Source organism: Rhea pennata, chromosome 4 (assembly GCF_028389875.1).
Source record: "Rhea pennata isolate bPtePen1 chromosome 4, bPtePen1.pri, whole genome shotgun sequence".
NCBI classification, from domain to species: Eukaryota; Metazoa; Chordata; class Aves; order Rheiformes; family Rheidae; genus Rhea; species Rhea pennata.
In genome coordinates this window covers 9,058,666-9,079,730 of record NC_084666.1, presented here as the reverse complement: position 1 = coordinate 9,079,730, position 21,065 = coordinate 9,058,666, and the positions used below count along the sequence as shown (strand labels likewise).

The following is a 21,065-nucleotide window of genomic DNA, read 5'->3' as shown; positions in this document are numbered from 1 at the left end:
AACTTCAGCTTCCATCTCGTAGGAAGATGGTTGAGTTTTTTTTGCCCAATACTGCAAGTCTAGCAGAGTTTGGGGGCACTCACTCTGCTTTATATCGCCTTCATCGGTCTTTATTTTCTGCCATCAGCACTGCAGTTTCTGCTCCTCTTCTATGGAGATGCCCTGTCAGTATGGTTCAAAAGGTAACAAGCCTTAGCACTCCTGCTCACAGCCTCTAAAGCTCTTTAATTCATTTTCTGAAGACTGAAAATCTCTGATTACCCTAACATCCACATCATTGATTTTTGTCTAGGGTAGAAGGCATTCAAATGTAGTGCTCAGTGGGGATGGGTTTTATGTAACACCGTGCTACCACCTTCCTCACCTGGCTCCATTTAGCATGCCCCAAGGCCTGGGGAGAGGAGATGAGGCAGCCGCAGCGATGAGTGTGTGTGGTGTTTAGCTAAATGTCTGTGATGACGGCTAGATAGGGTGTGCTGTCGATGGAGATGCCATATGTTGATTATCCACGGTGCATCTTGGTCTATTCAGCACTGGTTTAGCTTTTGTTGCCTGATTTACTGCCCTGTACCTTAATGTTCCTGGACAGTGTATCCCAGAGCCATAAAGATGTGTAGGTCAGCACCTCCCTGCAGGCTGTGGAGGAGCCAAGCCCCCCTCACCTCGGAGGTTTCTTCCAGCTCTTTGCATTGCTGCAGCAGATGGTGATAAGCCCAGCAGAAAGCAGAGGTGGTTGCGGCTCTGGCAGCCAGACGGTTCTCCATCTGTGAAGTAATGACACTTTGGTTCTTCTGCCTTGTGCTGGGGAGGAGCACTGAGGCATAAACCCCATCATTTTGTTTTCAGTCACACCTTAGTTATTGCCTAAGCCATGAGCCAAATAGTAGTGTGTCATCTAATGGGCAGAAGACTGCTGTGGAGACTGACAAAATAACCATGATTTTTTTGCCTGCTTTGTCTATGTCAGAGCCCTGGAGGAGCAGAGAAAAGGCAAGGAAGATCCATCCCAAAAATACCGGTCACTGCCCTCCATCTGCTCCTCTCTCCCCATGGCAGCAGCAACAGCAAACCATGCTCTCCTAGGACTTTGACTCTTTTCTCTCCTCTCTCTTCCCAGGTCAAGTCCTTCATTTTTGGGAGGCAAAACCCACTTTTGTCTGCATTGATAAGGTATCTTGAGCAAGCAGTCATTGGTGGGTGATGCAAGCAGACATGCTCTGGCCTTCAGTAAAATCATTCCTGGGTCAGTGCCACCTATGCATTTTGTAAGAGGTCTTTCTCCTTTCATGCTTGCCCTTCTCAACCCCTGCTCCTGCATGCTGCTAGCCAAAAAGCACCTGAGATGGGATCAGTGGCTGTGGCCTGGTCTGCGGTGGGTGCCAGTCTGGAGAGCTGCTCACTCATGGTGGGTGCATGGGTGCAGCCGTACCTGCAGGACTCGGGGCTAATTGCATTGCTGTGTGCTGGGACACCTACTTCTCTCCTGGGCTTAGATAATAATCATGTTGGAGCAGGGTACAACTTTTGTTCTGCTTAAAGGATTGTCTACATCTGAGATGCTGCATGTGAATAACAACTTTGTGATGATGAAATGGATAAACTAAATCAGAAGGGTAAGTAAGTTGAACCATGATCAGAAAGAGTGGCTGAGAACGCATAGTCGGATGAGGGTGCAGACCAGTGCGACAAGGCCCTTGTCTGAAACTGTGTCTTGGTGAGTCTGCAGCCCAGGACCGCTGTCCCGTGAGATCTCTTTTCTAGGCTGTTTCCCTAAGCAGTTTGCCAGCAGGTCTAGAAAGCGCTTCAGCTCCTGACATCTCTAGGCATGTCCTTGTATCCTCCTATTGCTAATACCTCTGTGGTGAGTGCATCCATCACTGACCTGCCCTTTTCCTTTTCATGTCAATGCAACCCATGTCTCCATCTGCCCTTTTGGTGGGTTGTGCTAATGTGCTCAGAGGAGGACACCAGCAGAAGACAAGTCCTCCAGGAATTTTGAAGGGCAATAGGAAACTTTGCTTTTTTTTTTAAGTTCTCTTTGCCTCCATCTGTTACTGACACCTGTAGGACTTGGGACTTTCCTGTTCGCCAAACCCTCCCTGGCTTACCACGGTGCAGTGACCAACACATACAACATTGCCACGTTAGTAATTTGAATGTTGCCACAAATGTTGTGAGTTACCTACACAGGAAAAAAAGATTTTTTTTAATGAAAAAAATGCCTCTTTCTTGTGGAAGAGGCACACCATTTGGGTGGGGAGCTGCAGACATGGAAGGGGTGGACAAGCAGCGCTGGATGTGGTGGGATGCGTGCTGTGACTCATCCCACCCGAGCATCACCACAGATGCTCCTCCGGGCTGGTTTTTGCACCTTGCTAAATGCACATCATGCTCTGTAGCCAAAAAGAAACAGTTATCCTAGATGAAGAACTGGCCCTATGGCAGGGCAATTAAAATAAAGCATCACCCTGCTCCCTCACATGCAAGCAAGTACGGCTAGCAGAAGGGTGACATCGACGCCGTCCGAGAGGAAAAGACAGAGCTGTGCCTCGCCGTGGTTTTGCTGTCTGCGCCCGTATGTGCTCAGAGGACCCTTTTTCTACCCGTTTGCAGGCTTTCTGCACACTGCAGCCAGCCGCAGGGAGGGCTGTCGGTCCCTCCTCGTCCCCCCTGGGCTGCCCTCGCTGACGGGGCCGTGCAGGATCAGGCCCCTCGTCCCCCCAGCCGGGGATGGCGCCTGCTCTGCGCCTGGCTGGGCGCAGGCGCCTCCCCTCCCCAGCTGCTGCCGGCATCACTGTCACGACCGCACCGTCCTCTGCTCCTCCGCGGGCGGGCTGGGAGCCACCCCAGAAATCGGTGCCGGTGACCGCTGAGCGCCAGAAAAGGGGCTGGCACTGCCACCCTGCATGGTGCCTACCTGTCCACTTTGGTGCGTATTAATATACCGAATAATAAAGAAATAACGTTGCCCTGCTCATCCAAAATCACGCAGAGCGTAAAAACAGCGTCAGCCAGGGCGCACCCAGCAGCCTTGTCAAACACGTCCCTCTCGCGTGGTTTTGGCAGCTACAGAGCCTGGAAAATACAAGAGTTGTGTTTTCAAAGGACCCTCACGACTGGGAAGAAAACCCCCAAATTCAACAACTTGTTTTATTTTTTTTTTTTTGATAAAAGTAAGTTTGCCATGTTAACAAAAGCAGAATAGTTTTATTTAGTGTTCATCTCACACCTTCGACAGCTGCAGCTGTCAGGCACAGAAATACAGTATTAAAATAAACCGAACAGAGTTGCTCGTTGAAAAAAATCACGCTATGCAAACCTGTGGATTGTATCAACAGTATAAAATGTAACAAAATTGGAATTTTTAATTTTTTTAAGCTTTTAAAGATAATAGTCCAGGCTATAAAACTATATAAGCATTGAATAAGAAATGTTAAGTCAACAAGTCTACAACAGATACATCTTGTAAAAACTCAATAAATTATATATATATTTATAATATCTAGTAACATTTGAAATCATGCACAATTTTGTACATTTTCTTTTTCGGTACAGGAAACACAATGCTTCGAGTACCTGGAATGTACACAATTAGCAGACATTTGTAAGAAAATACCCCAAAATTCTTTTTTTATTCCAAAAAACAAAACAAAAAACTATAGAAATCTACCTTCTCAAACTTCCACTGAAGTAACCTCAAACTATAAATTATTTATTTTAGGATATGGATTTTGTGGCTCTAAGAAGAAAAAAAAAAACTTAAAATGAGATGCTGTCATCCTGTTATTCTGAAACATTGATATGTAATATGCACCAGAGAAGAATGGAAAGCAAGAATTCAGGATGCAATTATCCTCGCCTCTTTGTGGTGGTAGAAAAAGTCTCCTGGACAAAAACAAAACAAAACATCCAAACCTCCCCCCTCGTCAGCTTGAGCCATCCTAAAATTCCCCTGTTCACTCGTGGGAGCTGAAGCAGCTCTAGCTGCCACAGAGGAACGAAACAGCGCAGCGCGTTCAACCCAGCCGCCGAGGCATCCCGGGCTTTTTTCAACGTGCTGAACGCCAAAGAAACACGCAGTCGTTGCATCTCCCCTGCGAACAGTGTCACTCCTCTGTTTTGCCCACATGGTATTTCGCAAACCCAAAATACAACGGTACCGGCAAGGGGGAGGAAAGAAAAAAAAAAAAAAAAAAAGAAAAATTAACGCGCGTCATCCAAAGTCAACATCTAGCCTTGCTGCGTACTCGCTCTTAGGTCGACCACAAAGAATACCTTCATTCGAAAATAGAAAAATAAACACCCACGCCCCCTTACTGCACAGTGGTTAAACTGATGGAAGAATTCTTGGCCCTGTTTTTTCTGAAATACGTAAAAGTCATCTCTCTGCTGCTGTTTGTTTGGTTTTAACCACTGGTGTGATGTATTGAAAAATAAACTTACCTTTGCTCACTGCAATCCAGGATAAACTAATATTTTCTTTAATGAATACATATATATATATATATATATATATTTATAACATTAAATGTAATTTGTTAAAGGACTGTACATCTATACATTCTTTCAATATTTCCCATAAGCACAAAAGAAAAACTTGATTAATATATTTTTTCTCCATTTTTAATAAGTTAAAAAAAAAAAAACTTAAGCTTGGTGAAATTTAAAGTTTACAGTAATGCTACGCTATTTAAACCAATGAACAGATATGTTAACGTCTATAAATAACTTTACAAATATACACGTTAAGGTACAATTTTTAAAACAAAACTGTGAAGATATAAAACAAACAAAAAAAAATCTCTTCTCTTGCCCAGATCAGTATATCCTAGATTGCAATGCTCACATCCCGAGACTCTCTCCCAGTACGGCTTCACGTTGCATTAGTATTATACATTCTTTTTTTTTTTAATATATTTATTTATATATATACAGGCTATATTTATAGATATATACACAAATTCTCTGGAATAAACCTTTTTGATATAAGTTAAAGGCTCTTGCCTACAGGTACCCGTAACTTCTCTCTCCAAGCCACCGCGCGGAGACGGAGCCGCGGCGCCTGCGCGGGAGGGAGGGCAGAGGAGCTGGTCCCCGGGCGAGACGCGTCCCGCGGGGACGGCGGCTCCCTGTCCTCCTCCTCCTCCTCCTCCTCGGGGGCCGCGCGGACCCGCCGGCGCCCCGTGCGCCCCTGCCCGCGCTGCAAGCACAGGTCGTCGCCCCGTGGGGCCGAAGCGCTGCCGTTCGCTCTTTAAGATGACTTCACCATCTTTCTTTTTTTTTAAAAAAATTATTTGCCTCTTAGTCATTTATTTTTTCTTCTCTTCCAAAAAAAAAGAAAAAAAAAAAGAAAAAAAAAAGATATTCCTTCTAAGCAGCTGGGTAGTAGATCATGAAGCTATAAAAACAACAACAAAAATATAGATTTTTTTTATAAATATATGAATCCCTGCAGGCAACGTGGCTTTTCAGCTCCACCAAAAAGGTTCATGTACAGATTGCATAAGCAAAGAATTTCTACATTCTTTACACGTTTTTCTTTTTTTTTAAGGAAGATTTTTTCTCTTCTTTGTATTGCAGGCACAGAACGGCTACTCTGGCACTCGATAATACAATACCGGAGGTGGAGAGGTCAGCACCTCCCCAAATTTAACATTCTGTTTAGAAAAAAAAAATTATATACGATATATAATCTTGGCAAGAGATTAGTTCCTTCAGGCCAGACAGTGCTTCTTGACTTTTTATACAGCAAATGGGAAAAAAAATTACCCTGAACAGCTCAACAACAACAAAAATCTTCTCGAATTACCGAACAGTTTCACTGAAAGATCCTTCACTACGGTTCGTCCTCGGCCTCCTCCGCGCCCGTGCCTTCGCGTGTCTGCTGTCTGTCCGTGGCAGGCTGTCACGTCCTGACGACGCCGTTGCACTGCTGGTGCTTGGGGAGACACGGCTCATCCGGCAGAAGGTCATGTGCAAAAACGGAGTCATCTCCCGAGGAGCAGGTACTGTGGGTGTCCTGGCAAGCTGGTGAGTATTGCTCGAAGGGCACCGACAGGTCCAGGTACTCCTGCGAGGGGACAGACCCAGGAGATGTCAGCCCAGGGATGCGGTGCAAAACCTCAGAGGAGCATCCATCCCTCCCTGCGCCCCACGCCGGCGGCAAAGCCACACTCACATCGGTGGACGTCACGGTGAGGACCCTGTCCAGGTCTTCCACCAGCTGCTTGAAGGTCGGCCGTTGTGACGGGACTGCGTGCCAGCACTCCCTCATGATCATGTACCTGCGGGGCAGGGGAGACGTCGTCAGCGAGGGTGCCACAAGGCACCTCTCGGGAAGCCCCTTCCGCGCCCGCCGCTCTGCCAGGACCGAGGAGGGCGGCTTGGCAACCCGAAATCTCTTCATGTGGCTCCGGAAATCAGGAGGCTCCTGAAATCTCTCTAACTCAAGTAAAATGTTACAGGCAGTGCTATTTCCAAGAGGGACCGCCATGAACCACCAGGCAGGTCCCACTTGTCCTGCGGCACTTGTGAGCCCGGGAAGGGCCAGCAATGTGCCTGGTGCACGTGGAGCCGCTGCTTTTCGCTACTTGGGTCCCCGAGGGGAGTTGGACATGGGCAACAAGATGTTCCTTAATTCACACTCGCTTGGGAAGTTACTAGAGCTGAACTACCAAGGAAGGAGCCAACTGGAATTATGACATTTTTCTGGGACACGAAACAGGTCTCCAAACAACAGTTTCCGTCTCAGAGAAGACATCCTTGATGTATGGTGCCAGGAGCAGGTGGAAGAGCTCAGTATCACTCTCCTCTGCCAGTGGGGCCATGTTTGCTCCTGGCTTACTCCTCACTTGACTCCACCACACAGCAGAGTGGTGGAGCTAGTGGCCAGAGTTTCCTGGAGGAACCTCAGGTGACCGAGTGTGGGGTGGGAAAAGACGGTGGAAAACAATCTGTATCCGCGATGCCTCCCTGGGCTACAGAGGGGCCGGGGAGAGGGCGAGCAGAGCCCAGGACGAGGGGAGGAGCGCCGTCGGGTGCCGAAGGGGACGCGGCGACGGGTTACTTACAGGTCGTGAGTGCAGTTGGCAGGTTTGTCCATCCGATGGCCTTCTTTCAAGAGCTTGAAAAGTTCCTCGACGGGAATTCCCGGGTACGGAGACCCTCCCAGCGTAAAGATCTCCCATAGTAGCACTCCAAAAGACCAGCTGGAAACCAAAGAAAGATCTTTAAAATTCAATGAGGTTTTCTCTGCCCGCCTTCCCACCCCCTGCTCCGCTTTCTTTCTGTGCAGCCATGCATAGCTAACAAAGTCATCAATAGCATGACTAATTGCCTAGGCCATTTTTACTAGTTACTTGGAGATCTCTGCTGATCCAACTCAATAGCAAAGAAATCCCAGGCACCAAGTCTGAAATTGAAATGAGCATTTAATCAGATAGGTGACAGCCCATCTATTACCCCCAGCTCTTTGTTAGGTCTTCCACCAGCTCCACTGAATGGAACAAATCAAATTATTCATGCACAGCTTCACTGAATCGCAGCCTTGGAACCACAGGCCACTAATTGTGCAAGTCGATACCAAAACTTGCTTGTTACAACACTCATTTCACTGGCCAGGCTGGGAGAAAAATACCCCAGCAAAAATCAGCGCAGCACTAATGTTACACACTCTAGTCCTGCAGCTGTGCTCTGGTTAAAAGTCGTCTTTTCAAAAATATCTTTTGCCTTCTTAGTTTTCTTTTTAAAGACAGGGATTATCTGTCTCTGTTTCTCTTTCGTGCACACTTGCTCTCTCTTTCCCCAGCTTTGATTTATCTATCATGCCCACTGCAGCATTACCTAAGCATGGAAACTATGGTTTAAGATCAATAAAGCCAAAGCATGTAAAATTTACAGAAACAGAACAGATAAATTTGTCTGATTCTAAATGGTGAACCCTGGGGAACGTGCAGGCGGCCTGCTAAGTTAGTGTAAAAATGCCATTATCAACTAAATACTGAAATAAGAAAGACAGTGTGCCTACTCAGCTACTTCAGACCTAGTAAAGTTCAAATGCGATCTCAAACTGTTTCCTAGACTGCTCTACTTTCCATTCAAATCAGGCAAAAGAAAGAGCAATCTTTAAGATAGCAGTTTGATAGATCCATCCTCTCTTGCAGGCTCTGTTTGCTTACAGCGCGGAGGCACTAAAATGGACAAGACAAGATCAGAAAAAGAAGGGCAAACTAAATGAAGCGGCAGAATCAACCAGAGAATGCATGCGTTGAATATTCTCCCATCACCTCTGCTAACGCTGGGCAGAATATTTCAGGCTCATCCCATGTACTCCAGTGACGTGTAACCGTCTGGGTGGAAGAGTGGAGTAAGTCAAGGGGAACTTTTTTTTCCACAAAGCTTTTTCTTTTTTTTTTTTTTTTTGCATGATTTTTTTTGACTGCAGGATGAATCTCCTCATCTGTAAACCGGATGAAAAATACCTGCCTGCCTTCCTACAATGTTTCAGAAGCTCCTCCAGATCTTCAGATGAAAGCAACTAGATAAGGGTAAAGCAAAACCACATGTGCAAAACTGCAGCTCAGAATCGCTCCGTCTGCCTCTGCGTCCCCACGTCCCTCCAGCGGCACAGGAGCCCTGTTCGCGTTTCGCACTGCATTTGCCTTTGGGATCCTGGGGTGTTTATTTTGCCTTTATTTTGTTTTTTTGTGTAAGTGTGGGTAATGCTTACACATCGCTCTGGTGAGTGTAGACCCTGTCGAACAACGCTTCTGGAGCCATCCATTTCACAGGCAGCCGACCCTGTAATTAGGAAGACAAAGGCACCGTCCCATCAGCATATTCACTCAGCCACAACGGCACCATCTGAACTTCTTTTCTAATCCAGTTTGAAACATTTTCATTAACAACCACATCTGCCTTCCCGGTCACTGGGCAAGACAAGAGTGGCCACTTGTAAACAGATTAGAGTATTTGATCCCTGGATCTTTCCTGGCTATTTTAGCAGTAAACATGCTCTCTACAGCAGACTGGATGTCACTGCCAAGGCAGGTTTAATATATCAGAGCACCAAAATCTTCGCACGAGAACAGTGTCTATTGCTCATAAATGTTGCTAGCTCTGAAGTAGTACACGGGGCAACTTCCCATCTCTGTGCTTTGAAGAAGCAGTTTGGCTCAAGTCCAAGTGCTGCTCCTGCTGAATGAGAGGGGAAACTTCTCAGAGTGAATTCAAGGCCCAGATCCCCTCTGAATCCAGTCTCGATCCCACAAGGAGTCCAAAAGAGGGAGACCTGATGTCAGGTTTCAACGGGACCATCCTACATCAGGATGCTCTGCTTGCTCCCTGGAGGCGCCAAAGAAGCTTGCTTCTTGTTTGAGCCATAATTTGGCTTAGGGAGGACTTTGGCTCCTTCTCAACCACTGTCTCACTGGAGAACACAGCTAGAGATGGGACACAGGTGGGCTGCACAAATGACTTTACGTTCTCAGCTCTCCAAAAGGGTAAATCCAATGCAGCCAAAGTTACAATTCCAAAGATAAAGACTGGCAATTAAGGGAGGTTTCTCCAAGAGGATGTTGGAAGGGATCAGTAGGATTCTGTGTTGGGTTTGTCTGGTTGTTGCTGCAGCAAGGTGAGGAGGGCTTCACAGGACTGCCTCTGCATTGAAACTCCTTGCAGTTGCAAGGCTCTTGCGTTCTGCAATACCCTCCAACCCTCCCACCGACATCTCCACGCTACATTATAGTTGCAGCTTTTGCCCTGTTGCTACTTTCCCCTTTCACAAAATTCTTGGTTTCTCTTAGTCTAGAGTGTCCTTGGCAGAGTCAAGTCCTTTCAAACAGCTGCTAGCACCAGCAGTATCTGTCAGTGAGAAAATGGATGGTAGGCTCCTGGGGCCAGCCTGTCTACAGGTCAGGCCACCAGCAGATTTTTTCCTCCCAAGTCCCTTTAGAAAGGGAAATGTGGAATTATGGCTCTTTGCTGCAGCAATGGCCTATTTCCCTGCCAGAAGGAGAACTGCATGAGCTTGGCAGTTCAGTACTTACATTGGTGGTTTTCTTGTAATAATCGATGTTGTGAACATCTCTTGCAAGGCCAAAATCGGCTATTTTCATCACATTGTCTTCAGTGACTAACACATTCCTGGCTGCCAAGTCGCGATGAATGCACTGTGAAAGGTAAGCAAGTAAATAAATTTGGGCTTGTTAGCTGCTTGCGCCTGGAGCCACCAGTAACGGGGGGTTTATGAGCTGCTGTTTCATTGACTCTCAAGCTCATAAAACTGTGGGCACTGCTTAATTCCTCACTTTCTGTGTCACTGCCGCATCATGCATGCTCACTGGGAGCCACCTCTTAGCAACACCTAATCGAGAGCTTCAGTGCTGCCACAGCCACATGGTTCCTCTTGCCAAATGGGCTGAACAGATGGGAATCAAACCTTCCTCTTCTGTGGGACATCTACGGTGACACGAAGCTGCCTCACTGCCCTGCTTCCTCCAAGGAGAATGCAGGCTGACGTTTGGATTAAAAAATACTCAAGATATCCCCAATACATCTTCACTGAGATCGTTATCTGAGAGAAGAGCTAAATTAGCCTGCACTGTGCAAGTAGCGAGTTTAAAGCCACCATAAATCAACCACTCTGATCTGCAGTTGCAGGCCCAATACACCTTAAACCTGAAGCTGAACTTGTTCTTGCCTTAGTTCTCTCTACCCTAAAAAGAGGTTACACCAGCTGGCACACAACCTAGTAAACCCACAGGCTGGATTCTCCTCTTGCTGATGTCAGGGTAAATCAAGAGTAATCCTAAGGGCATAATGTGAGCCAATGCAGCAGTCAGCTCAACGCCCCAAAACACTCCTCAGTGAGCATCCTGGGCCTGGCCACGTATCGAGCCAAATCCACCAGCAGCTTTGCTCCAGCCCAGCCTATGCATGCTTGCTACGGCCACAAACACATGTGCTACATGCAGGATCCCTGCTTCCTATAGAGCACTCTGCATTTTTAGCCATCTCAAAAGGGAGCTGGGGGTGAGGAGGGTAGGGCTGCATGCAGCTCCTGATTCTGTTGTTTGAAGTAATCCCTCCCAAGGTGACCTCTTCTTGTGCTGACATCAGGGAGACAGGAAGCTTACAACCTGACCATGGCTGATCAAGGCTGAAGATTGTCCAGTGGAAAGTCAATTACTCCTATAAGTGGTAGAGGTTAAATTGCTGGGGATGGGTGCTGAGGCTGGGGTTGCTTGTGTTTCTACAGCTGTGCCTCTTGGAGATGCTAGTGAGCCTGTGGGTGACACCCAGGGCTATGTAGTTGCATGGCTCACAGATGCAGCCTGCACACCGCAACAGCCTTCTAGGGCTGAAGTCTTCTGCAAAAAAACCCAACGCATTTCATGCTGAAAAACCCTGCCCTCTGAAGAGAAAAGCCCGCAATGTTTTGCCTTCAGGTTGTCCTGCACACACACTGCACTGCATGTCCTTGAAGACATGAGTCTGACTGACACTTTAACTGAATGGAGTTTCCCAACTCACTTTTTGAGACGCCAAGTATTCCATGCCACGGGCCACCTGGTAGGCACAGGAAACCAGGTCCTTAAATGTTAACTGCTCCTCTGGCAGCTTGCAGGTATCGAAAGAATAGTCCATGCCGGGTGGGCGACGTGCCCTGAGGTATTCCCGCAAGTTCCCTTTCGATGCGTACTCCACCAACACATAGAGTGGTCCTGCAAGCAACAGCATGGTCAGCAGCTGGCAGAGCAAACGCAAGCACTGCAAGGGGGTCAGGTGAGTTAGGACCTTATATCTCCATGCCTTGGAAAGTCATGCAGTCAGCCTGAGCCTCATCTCCTATACACACCTGGGCGATAATATGAGGCTAAATACACTGAAAGATGTCTTCAGCTGTGGCAGGAGGAAAGCTATCGTTGCCAGGAGACCAGGAGAGGTAACTGACCGCTGGCCAGATCTTCTGGCCAGCAAATGAAGATCTGGCCAGTGAATGGTGTGGCCTCTGGGAAGCAGACTAGAGAATTTTCCTGTCCTTGAAAGCCTGGGAGATCGCTGTCGAGACCGTGTGAAGGGCAGGGAAATGTGCCCCTGAGGCCTTGGCTTGGTTTTCTCACTTCCAAAGAGTTGGTACAACTGCAGTGTCCAAACTCTGAAATCTGGTCATGGACGTTTTGGGCAGCCAGTGAGTAATTAAACAGAAGCAACAGCCAAGCCCTGCCTCTCTCCAGTACATCGTTTTATACTGATGAGAAAAGCAAGGAGGACATCAGGAAGGTCCTTAGGGAAAGCTGCAACCCAATTCAAAGCACAGCATCAGGAACAAGCAGGGACCTGCCACCAATGCCAGCTATTTGGCCATCAGCAGTGCACAGACAGGTGTTGCGTGGTTCGTTCACAAGCAATTTGGAGGAAGGAGGGAAAGTCCCCCAGCACAGATCAGGTAAAACAGCTCTAGCCACCAGCCCTTATTCCAAGGGGGACCTGCTGTGGAAGTGGCCACGCAGGGTCGCTGAGAGCAAAGCCGCACGTGTGGCAGTGACCTGCAAGACAGAGGCTGCTGGCACCACAAGGCTCCCACTGCCCCACAAGTGCCTGCCAGGCACTGAGACGTACCGTCCTGCGTGCAGGCACCGAGGAGGTTAATGATGTTTTTGTGTTTCCCAATCATTTTCATCATTTCCATTTCAGAGACCAGGTCGGACAGGTCCTTGTCGGTAGCGTCATCTGCAGAAAGAAAGAGAGTAGGAGAAACGTCAGGGAGAAAACATGCGTTTTGTGAAGCAGTTTATACATCTGCTCTGTAGCCATGTGGGTTTTGATTGGGAAGAAGCGCTCTAAAAATTTCAATATTTGCTTTTCTTCCACTTTGGGGAGAAGAGTCAAAATAAAAAATAAAAATTATCACAGAATAACAAAATCTTTCATCAGAAAGGAAATCTTTGATCAAAAAGAAAATCTGAATAACTGGACAGAAATGTTAATTTGTAAGTAAGTGAAACCTTTCATCCAGTTTCATTTTGGTATCTATTAAAAGGCAGTTGGGGGGGCTGGGACTGATTTGTAGAGCTGGCTAGATGTGAATTGAAGGTGGTTCCCCTTCTCCTTGGTGCTCCTTAGCAAAGACCTGGGAATTTTCCCATTCTCTTTCCCTGCCAGCATTTACATCTTTATGTTCTCTCCAAGGGGAGAGCCCTTACCCCAGGCTATAGGGGTGGAGTGGAAGAAAAGCTGTTCTTGGTTTCTTCTACTGGATCTGTTTGTATAAAACATGTAAAACTACTTTGAGAAAAAGCGCGAAAAAGCAGAATAAAGTCCACTGCAATATACAGTTCTGCCCTCCACGGAGTCCCCATACCTTTTAACATCTTGACAGCCACTGTGATGGCCTTGTTTGGCTTGTCCTTATCGATCCCAATTGCTTCTGCCATCACCACTTGGCCAAAACACCCTTCTCCAAGCGGCTTCCCCAATGTCAGGCTGAAGGGAGGAACGAGCATGTGTGTTAGTGGGTACCAGGGAGGTGAGACTCCTGGGGGGAAGAGGGACCAGGCCCATGGGCTTGACTAACCGAGATCGCGCCAGCTCCCACTTGGGATCAGGAGGTAGCTCCAGCTCGGAGACGTTAGCCAGCATCGGCCCATCACTGGAGGAGAGACGCGTGATCCTGACCAGGGGCGTATTGGAGTTCATGGAAGAGTTGGACTCCAGTGACACCTGCTTGGGTAGAGCAAATGAAGTGTTATTGCCAACTGTACTCTCAGCATGCATAAGAGAAGGCTCATGCCTGAGAGACATCACTTTGGGGTTTTGAACTCTCTCTGTGCACTGATGCTCCATAATTCCTAAATCAGAAATGTCACTCTCTTCCCTTGCTTCTCCCCATCCTTGCAGAAGTGCATGAGCTCGGCATACATGGTCACATCTTCAGCTGGTGGAAACGAGGGACAGCTCAGCAGCCTAAGGCAGCGTACTCCAGCAGGGGGACTCCCAGCAGCCACATATAACCCATTCCTCTGCCCTGTGTGTGCGAGCACTGTAAATGCCCACCAAGAGCTTGCAGCTGAAGCCATGAAACCCATATAACCTCTACGTTTGGTTTTACACAGTGCCTTTGCTCATGCCCTTCTGTAATTAAAACCAGCAGAGCACTTTCACCCTGCATGGAGAGAGGTGATCCTCTCCCACCTCCAGAAGCATTGCTATGAGTTTGCCAGGACCTCACTGAAAGCAGGAACAGGCTTTAGTTAAACATGCTCCTGCTCCCCCCGAGCTGCCACCCCACTAAGGAGCCTGCAACAACTGTTTTCCATGACATCCATGACTGCATTGCAAGTGCCTCTTTGACAAGAGCTACATAAAGGTGGGTGCTTGGGAACTGCCTACGAACCAGTCAGCCGCCACCAACTACAACTCCACTGTAACAGAAACAAATGAATAAAAGAGGGTTCCGCTGCTAAACTGCAGCCCACTTATGTCCCTCTCAGAAAATGTCCTTTTGGTGGACTTTCTTGCCTGGAAAGAAAAGCTCATAGAGAAGAAGGGAAAAAAAAAAAAAAAAAAAAAAGGAGTGACCATAGCGAGGAATAGGAATCTTGTATCTACTTTCTGTTACCTGTCTCTTCAGTGGAAATTTGGAGACTTTCTGTACAGTAGGTGTGTTTATGGCTTTTTTGTTTGGCATTTTCATCCTGCAGATAATCACAATGACCAACACCAGGATGAAGAGAACAAAGCCGGTGCCATAACTGAGAATGCCAGCGTACACTGAGCCCGAATCATCCACTTCCATCAGCTCCTCTGCTGCAGGGCAACAAGAGATGGGAGTCAGAAGGGGGCCGGTGGCTGCTCTCACACTGCTACACACACACAGCACATACAATTTGGGGAGGACTTGCTCATCTAAGCCACTTCTTGGACTAACTTCAGTGAGGTGACTCTCCTAGGCCAGTGGTTTTCTACCTTTGGCGCTTTCCAGTGCAGCAGGTTTTGCTACAGTAAACTGAAGCCTGCTGACATTAGTTTGGCTTGCCTTTTTTGCCTTGTTGGAGGTAATTTCACCGCCCTTCGGTGTAATCTGTGGGCTTCTGCAGACCTTCAGACCACTGGTTGAAAACCACTGCTCTAGACTGAACACATCTTCACATGTCTGTGCAGTCCCTCCGAACCGGATCTTGCTTTCTCCACACATCCACACTGAAAAGAACTGGATGCTTTGGATGTGCAAAGACTGCAGGATGGGATTTTGCTGTACCTTGCCCATCAGGTCACTGACAAGAGATGCTGTGCAGACTGGGGCTCAAGCAAAGATTTCCACCAAACCAGTGCCTGCCTTGAAGGACCAAGGGGCTCAAAGGGTATCCAGGGGTAAGGTGTCAAACCGGGCAAAAGGTCTCCTAAGAGAAAACTACGTAATTATTTCACGATAATTCAATTCTATGGGAAAGAGGCCAGAAGGGCTGACCCAAGAGAATTGCTGAGCCAGGAGGAAATGGCATGACCCCATCAGCACTACAGCCACTGGCTACCAGCTAATAAGGCCTTTTCAGGACACAAAAAGCTCAGTTGTGAATCTCCCCTTGTTCCTTTCAGGACAGGCACTTCCACTGTAGAAAGGGACCACGGTGAGACCTATTTTCTATTCCCCAAAAGAGGGCTAGTGCTCAAGGAATGGCCAGCAGTGGAATGATTTATAATGAAGTCATGAGGACAGTGTTGCTGCATTGACAGTTGCCCTTCACCACATCTGACTTCGCTATAAAGTTCCACTTCAGGCTTTTGCTTTTTGTTCTTTGCTTAAATAGGACATATGAGTTCATACATTTTGAAAACAGCATAACAGTCTAATGATACAATATCAGGAAATCCTTAAAATAACAGAAATGTTAGTGCTCTAACTAAAGGGAATGATTTCTCATCCAGGGTATGGCAGAAGCAGAAACAGGGTCAGACACCAAGCTAATTTAGAGCTGGCAAACAAATAGATATAAGACCAGCAGATCTCACCTGCAGCACAAGCAGGTGTGGAGGAAACCTTCTTGAGCCCCAGTAAAAGTGACTATGACCAAACCACCAACAGAGTTCAAGTCAAGATTAGAAATGCCAAAGTTTCCAGTTCCAAAACACATCTAGAAACAGATGTGTTTGTCAGATAGATCCATATGTGGTCTACGGCTGAGGAGTCGAAGTGAGATGTACAACATCTCATGTGCCCACTGCTTTCGCAGGGGGCATTCAGTATCTACTGAAAATACTCCAGATCTGTTCCTGCAGCTTCTGCAGGCACAACACCCACTGGCTTCAATGTGAATATTACCTGAGATGCCTCCCTAGACTATGCTGACACCTCCCCTTCCCCCGGAGGCCAACTGTGCAGGTGAAGGGACAGCAAAGCCTCTTCCCCTTCTGCTGGAGGGCAGATCCCGCTGTTGCATATTCTGCGCTGGCTTCATTGTCAACCAGAGCTTTGCACATGAAAAGCACACAAAATTGAGGTCACTCTGGCTTCGGCTTTTAAGCCCACTGCAGCTTTCATTGATTTCAGCTGAGTAACCAGTAGTCAAGGCCTCTGTGAGCCAGGACTCCTGGGTCTGGCCTGCAGATGACTCTTGCCGACCTTCTGTTTAAGATAGCTATCTTGGTCTGTTCATCCGTGAAGCGGAAATAATGCTACAGGCAGGGAAGGGTGTACTCACACCAACTACTTATGCATCTAATTTTAGGCAAGATACAAGGTTACACAGAGAGGTTCCTTCATATGATGATCCACAGACAGGGTCCAGTTTCGGTGCCCTGGATCATCTGATGGGAGTTTCCTTCTCCTATTGAGTACACAGGCAGTGTAAGAAGATAAAAGCTCTTAATTTTGGCACTTAAAGAGAGACTCCTGAAGTAGATGCTGTGAACACCTCCCTGGTATCTGAACAAAAAAAGTTACAGGGCATTTTGTATCATTATTGCAACCCAGAAAATGAATTTAAATCCTGAGATGAAATGCAAAATTAATAATGCCAGCTATTAATATGCAACAGGGCTACCTGCAGCGCAGACTAGCACAGAGGAGAACTCTCCCTTGCACACCGGCTGCGCAACGGCTCACGTGCCCTCTTCCAAACAAGGGAGCTTTTGCACGAACTTGGCATTTCTTAAGTTAAACATGAAGGCATCCTTGAGAGGAAAAGGAGAGGACAGCGCAGAAGGAAATACCTGGTAGAACCGTCAGCCAAGCAGAGTGATGTGAGAACCCAATAGAATTCCCTGCGAGACAAGTATATTCCCCAGCATCCTCAAAAGTAACATTTCGCAAGTACAGAATCTCTAGCTCCTTATCCGTTGTGTTAACACCTGCCGTCTACGAGGGAAAAAAAACACACACATATAGAAAGAGGGAAAACAGAGAACAAGCCACATTCCCAGCAAGTGTGAGGACACCACAGGCAAATTTCAAAAGCAGATTAAGATTTGTTTTTCCAATGGCCCATCTTCCACATTTATTTATTCATTCCCCTCTGCAACCTGTAGTCAAAAGCAAAAAAAAAAAAAAAAAAAAAAAGTTCCCTTCACCAGGTTCTCACTCTGTCCCACTAAGAAGCATGCAAGCAAAAGCATCCAAATGAAAAATTGCCTCCACAATATGACTGACTTTCGGTTAGTAGGGTGAGTAGAGGGGGGCAAAAGGTGTGTAAAAGAAAAGGAAAGACAGAAAGAAACGAGAAAGGAGGGGAGGTATAGTGGGGAAGGATTTAAGTGCTGACCAGATGAACATCTGAGTATTTTATCAGTTCATCACACATCGAAGGACTTTTGAGAATTATTTTCAGAATAGGCATTTTAAAGCTACATAAAGCTCTTGGTGCTGTAGTGTTGGCTGGTTGGTTACAGGAAGGTGCCCTCCGAGGAGCCTTCCTGCAGCGTCACCGAGCCACGCACCAGCCAGAGCCTCCACCGCACCGTGGGAGCTCGCTACATCGCTGCTGCTCTCCACTTTGCGTGTTTGCTTGCATGAGTCAACGTTGATACTTACTCCTCAATTGCTACTCAAAAGGACTAAAGTCTGTGTACTTGTTAGATCGGTTTTATGGGCAAAACTCTTTAAATGCATGCAAGTCTGTTATCAGCACTCAATTGTAAGGAAGGGAAAGGAATAAAAGTGGGAAGAGTTTATAGCAAAATTTGACAGTCATTTTATTGTGGGAATTTTTCTATGGCAATTGCTGTATAGGCATTACATTCTTGTAAAAAAAAATCAGCAAGAAAATAAGATAAAGCCATTCAGCGTCAGTTGACAGGGTATAACACAAAATGAATACTAATTTTAATCACTAGCTTCTTAAAATGTTATAGCTCATTCTTGCAGTTGCCAGGGCCTTGGGACAGAGTCTGTGGTTTACCTGGTTTTGGTTTGCGAATGTGGAGCCAAAATGGTTTTTCGGCTATGCCTACGAAATTGTTGGCTCTACATAGATATTCTCCTTCATCTTGTTCTGTCACATTGAACAGATTTAGGTTAGCATCGGCTTCAGCGTTTTTACTGATCCAAGACTGCAGGAATAGACAGAAACCTGAACTTCAGTAAACCAAACAATACCTCCATCGAGCCTATGTCAGCTAGGATTGACTGCTCATGACTTTTCTTTTTGGCTGTGGAAACATCCCCTGCTCACTCTGTGCTGAGAAACCTACCAAAAACCTAGGCGAAGAAAAGAATTTGCATTTGGCTCCCAGACCACACGTAAATTAACTCCCTTCCCTTCCTGGTTGTTTCTCGTGCTAGAGGTGCACATGAGGTTTCTTTTTTTTAAAAAAACATAACAGTTTCCTACTTCTCCATCTGACAGCAGTCACAGATCCGATGGTTTCCTAATAACTCTGCAGACAGGAGCACCAGAGAAAGGGCTTAAGTGGAGATTTGTGTTTGCAACCCAGCTCAGCAAATACTGTTTCAATTATCAGATTCCAAAATAGCATTTGGAAACAAAATATAAGCAGTGGCGGTCTGAAACTCGCTGCTGACTTTGCCTTTCAGAAATTAGCTGTAATTTTTTCCACTGCTTATAGGAGCCTCTTCTTTACTAAATAAAGTGGTGCATATAAATCAAACAAACTTCAGACAGCTGAGCAGGGTTTTATTTCTCTTCTTCCAAGCTGCCACAACAGCACATCAGTTTGTTCCTAAACAGTTGTTTTTATTTTGGTTGAAAATGCACAACTGTTTTGGGTGGCCTCAGAAGTAGCCTAAGGAAAGTCTAGAAAAATATCAGCTTCAGTTCTGGAAAAGCAAATAAAATGCTTGCATTTCCCAATTTTGTTGTCAGGCTCACTTGTCCAATCTCAATGCCTCCAGCTTCAGGGCCTGATCCTGCCAACGGGACTCACAGCCTATTAAAATCAACCTCGATCAGATCTGATAGGGCATTAGAAACCAAGCCCCGAGGTGGCATCAGAAAGGAGCCCCAGCGTCCACATTTCACTATAAACTCTGCGGGCTTTGACTCGATCTCGTCTCCAGCTCTTGCACGCTGGCAAGTTTGTCCAGCCTGACGAGTGTGGCAGCGTGCTGGCCTGCTCTTGCTGCCCGGTTTGTAACGATATCGGCACGTTTCCATGCCGAACACGCAAGGTCCCCTTGCCCAAAGCTCGGGTGCAGAGCTGCCAGCCCCGAGCCCGCAGCTGGGCTGCATTTAGCGCTCTGCAGAGGGCTTTTCTTTGACTGCAAATTAGCCCAGGCTTTCAGGAACTGACCCGGGTGGTGGCTTGGCTTTGTCAGCCTGTTTAAAAAAATGGGTTGGAAGTAGAGCACACAATCTCATCATCTGGATCACGAGTGAGCTTCGTGCCCTGCCAGTGTAAGTGTGAGGGGGGATCTCACGTGCTGGGCACGTCTCCTTCTCCCCAGCTCCAGCAGACACTGGCATACTCTGCGCCCAAACTGACCCACAGCAGCTCCGCCAAGGTTTCCGGAAGGCAAGGGGGAAAGGCAGGCTGATAAAAAACCTTATCTCCCTCCAGGCACCACAATACCGGGAAGCACGGAGCCCTTTTCAAAGCAGCTGTGGCCAGGGAAGAGCCCGCAGACAGGACCCTGCTCCAGCTGCAGCCTGAGGAACCTGCATCAAAGCAGCAGTGTCTCACGAAGCAAGGGGAAAGACCATAAAAAGCTGAGGAACTGGCTCCAAGATAAGTGAGAGATCATTTTATCTCATCTTTTTGATTAAAAACCAAGCACACACAAAAAAACAAGGGAAAAAAAATCTCTACAAAGCCGGGCCTGATGCAGCTCAACTGAGGCCCAGTACAGGCACACAAAAGATGCATCCCAAAATGGAAATGCTCAGTGCCCCAGTGCTGATGCCGGCGTTAATACAATTCAAAGCATTCCTGATTAACCAGAAGTAGTAAATAGACGTGTGCTGGTCCTATTCAGGAAAAAAAAAAAAAAAAAAACCAAACAAAACTTGTCCTTTCAAGCGCCTGCCTGTGCTCCCCTTCGAGGAATGCGGAGCCTTTGCTGTCCACAGAAAAGGTATTTGGCAATTCTAATTACCTAGCCACCCCGGTGCTGCTCAGACTTAATTTTAAAACACTATTTATATGGACTATTTATATGTTCTTTGCCACAGCAAAAGGGGAGCTTGTGCTTGTGACACAATCCGCTGTTCGCAGCGGCTCTGAACACTTCCAAAAGGTAGCACGTTATCCCATGAGGACCACACACGGAGTCAGGAGACTATGCGAGATGGCATGTGACACGGCCAGCTATTCAGAGCTTGGTACTGTGCTGCGAAACCAGGGGGAAATTCAAACATGCATAGTTCCAACACATTTTGAGACACAGACAGAAACCAGTTTTATCAACTTGAAAGAAGTGCGGGCTGCCAATCCTGAAGAACTGTCTCCAGCCATTTCTTCCAACCAATCTGTTATTTCAATCTGTGTAATTATTTCCAGGGTCTCTGGCTTTTATTATCATGTATCTGGCTGAGTTACAGTTTTGTAGATGCTGCCTGATAAGTTTTCTCTTTTTTTAACTTAATACGAAGAGAAAAAGGGTGTGTGGAGCA

General features: G+C 46.8%; 1 protein-coding gene across 2 annotated transcripts in view; it reads right to left on the bottom strand.

Annotated features, from left to right (window-relative positions):
• Window positions 1-5,146: 5,146 nt before the first annotated feature.
• The window catches only part of FGFR3 (fibroblast growth factor receptor 3), a 56,118-nt gene continuing 40,199 nt past the window's right edge, over window positions 5,147-21,065 (bottom strand). The window contains exons 7-17 of one of the 2 annotated variants that reach the window (XM_062574542.1): window positions 18,396-18,546; window positions 14,616-14,808; window positions 13,577-13,723; window positions 13,364-13,485; window positions 12,622-12,732; window positions 11,533-11,723; window positions 10,047-10,169; window positions 8,729-8,799; window positions 7,071-7,208; window positions 6,179-6,284; window positions 5,147-6,070 (exon numbers count right to left, since the gene is read on the bottom strand). In XM_062574542.1, coding sequence (XP_062430526.1) covers window positions 5,906-6,070; window positions 6,179-6,284; window positions 7,071-7,208; window positions 8,729-8,799; window positions 10,047-10,169; window positions 11,533-11,723; window positions 12,622-12,732; window positions 13,364-13,485; window positions 13,577-13,723; window positions 14,616-14,808; window positions 18,396-18,546 — 1,518 coding nt within the window. In that variant the 3' untranslated portion in view covers window positions 5,147-5,905. Of the gene's footprint in view, window positions 6,071-6,178; window positions 6,285-7,070; window positions 7,209-8,728; window positions 8,800-10,046; window positions 10,170-11,532; window positions 11,724-12,621; window positions 12,733-13,363; window positions 13,486-13,576; window positions 13,724-14,615; window positions 14,809-17,211; window positions 17,357-18,395; window positions 18,547-21,065 lie in introns of both variants that reach the window. The other variant, XM_062574541.1, reaches the window with a different exon arrangement.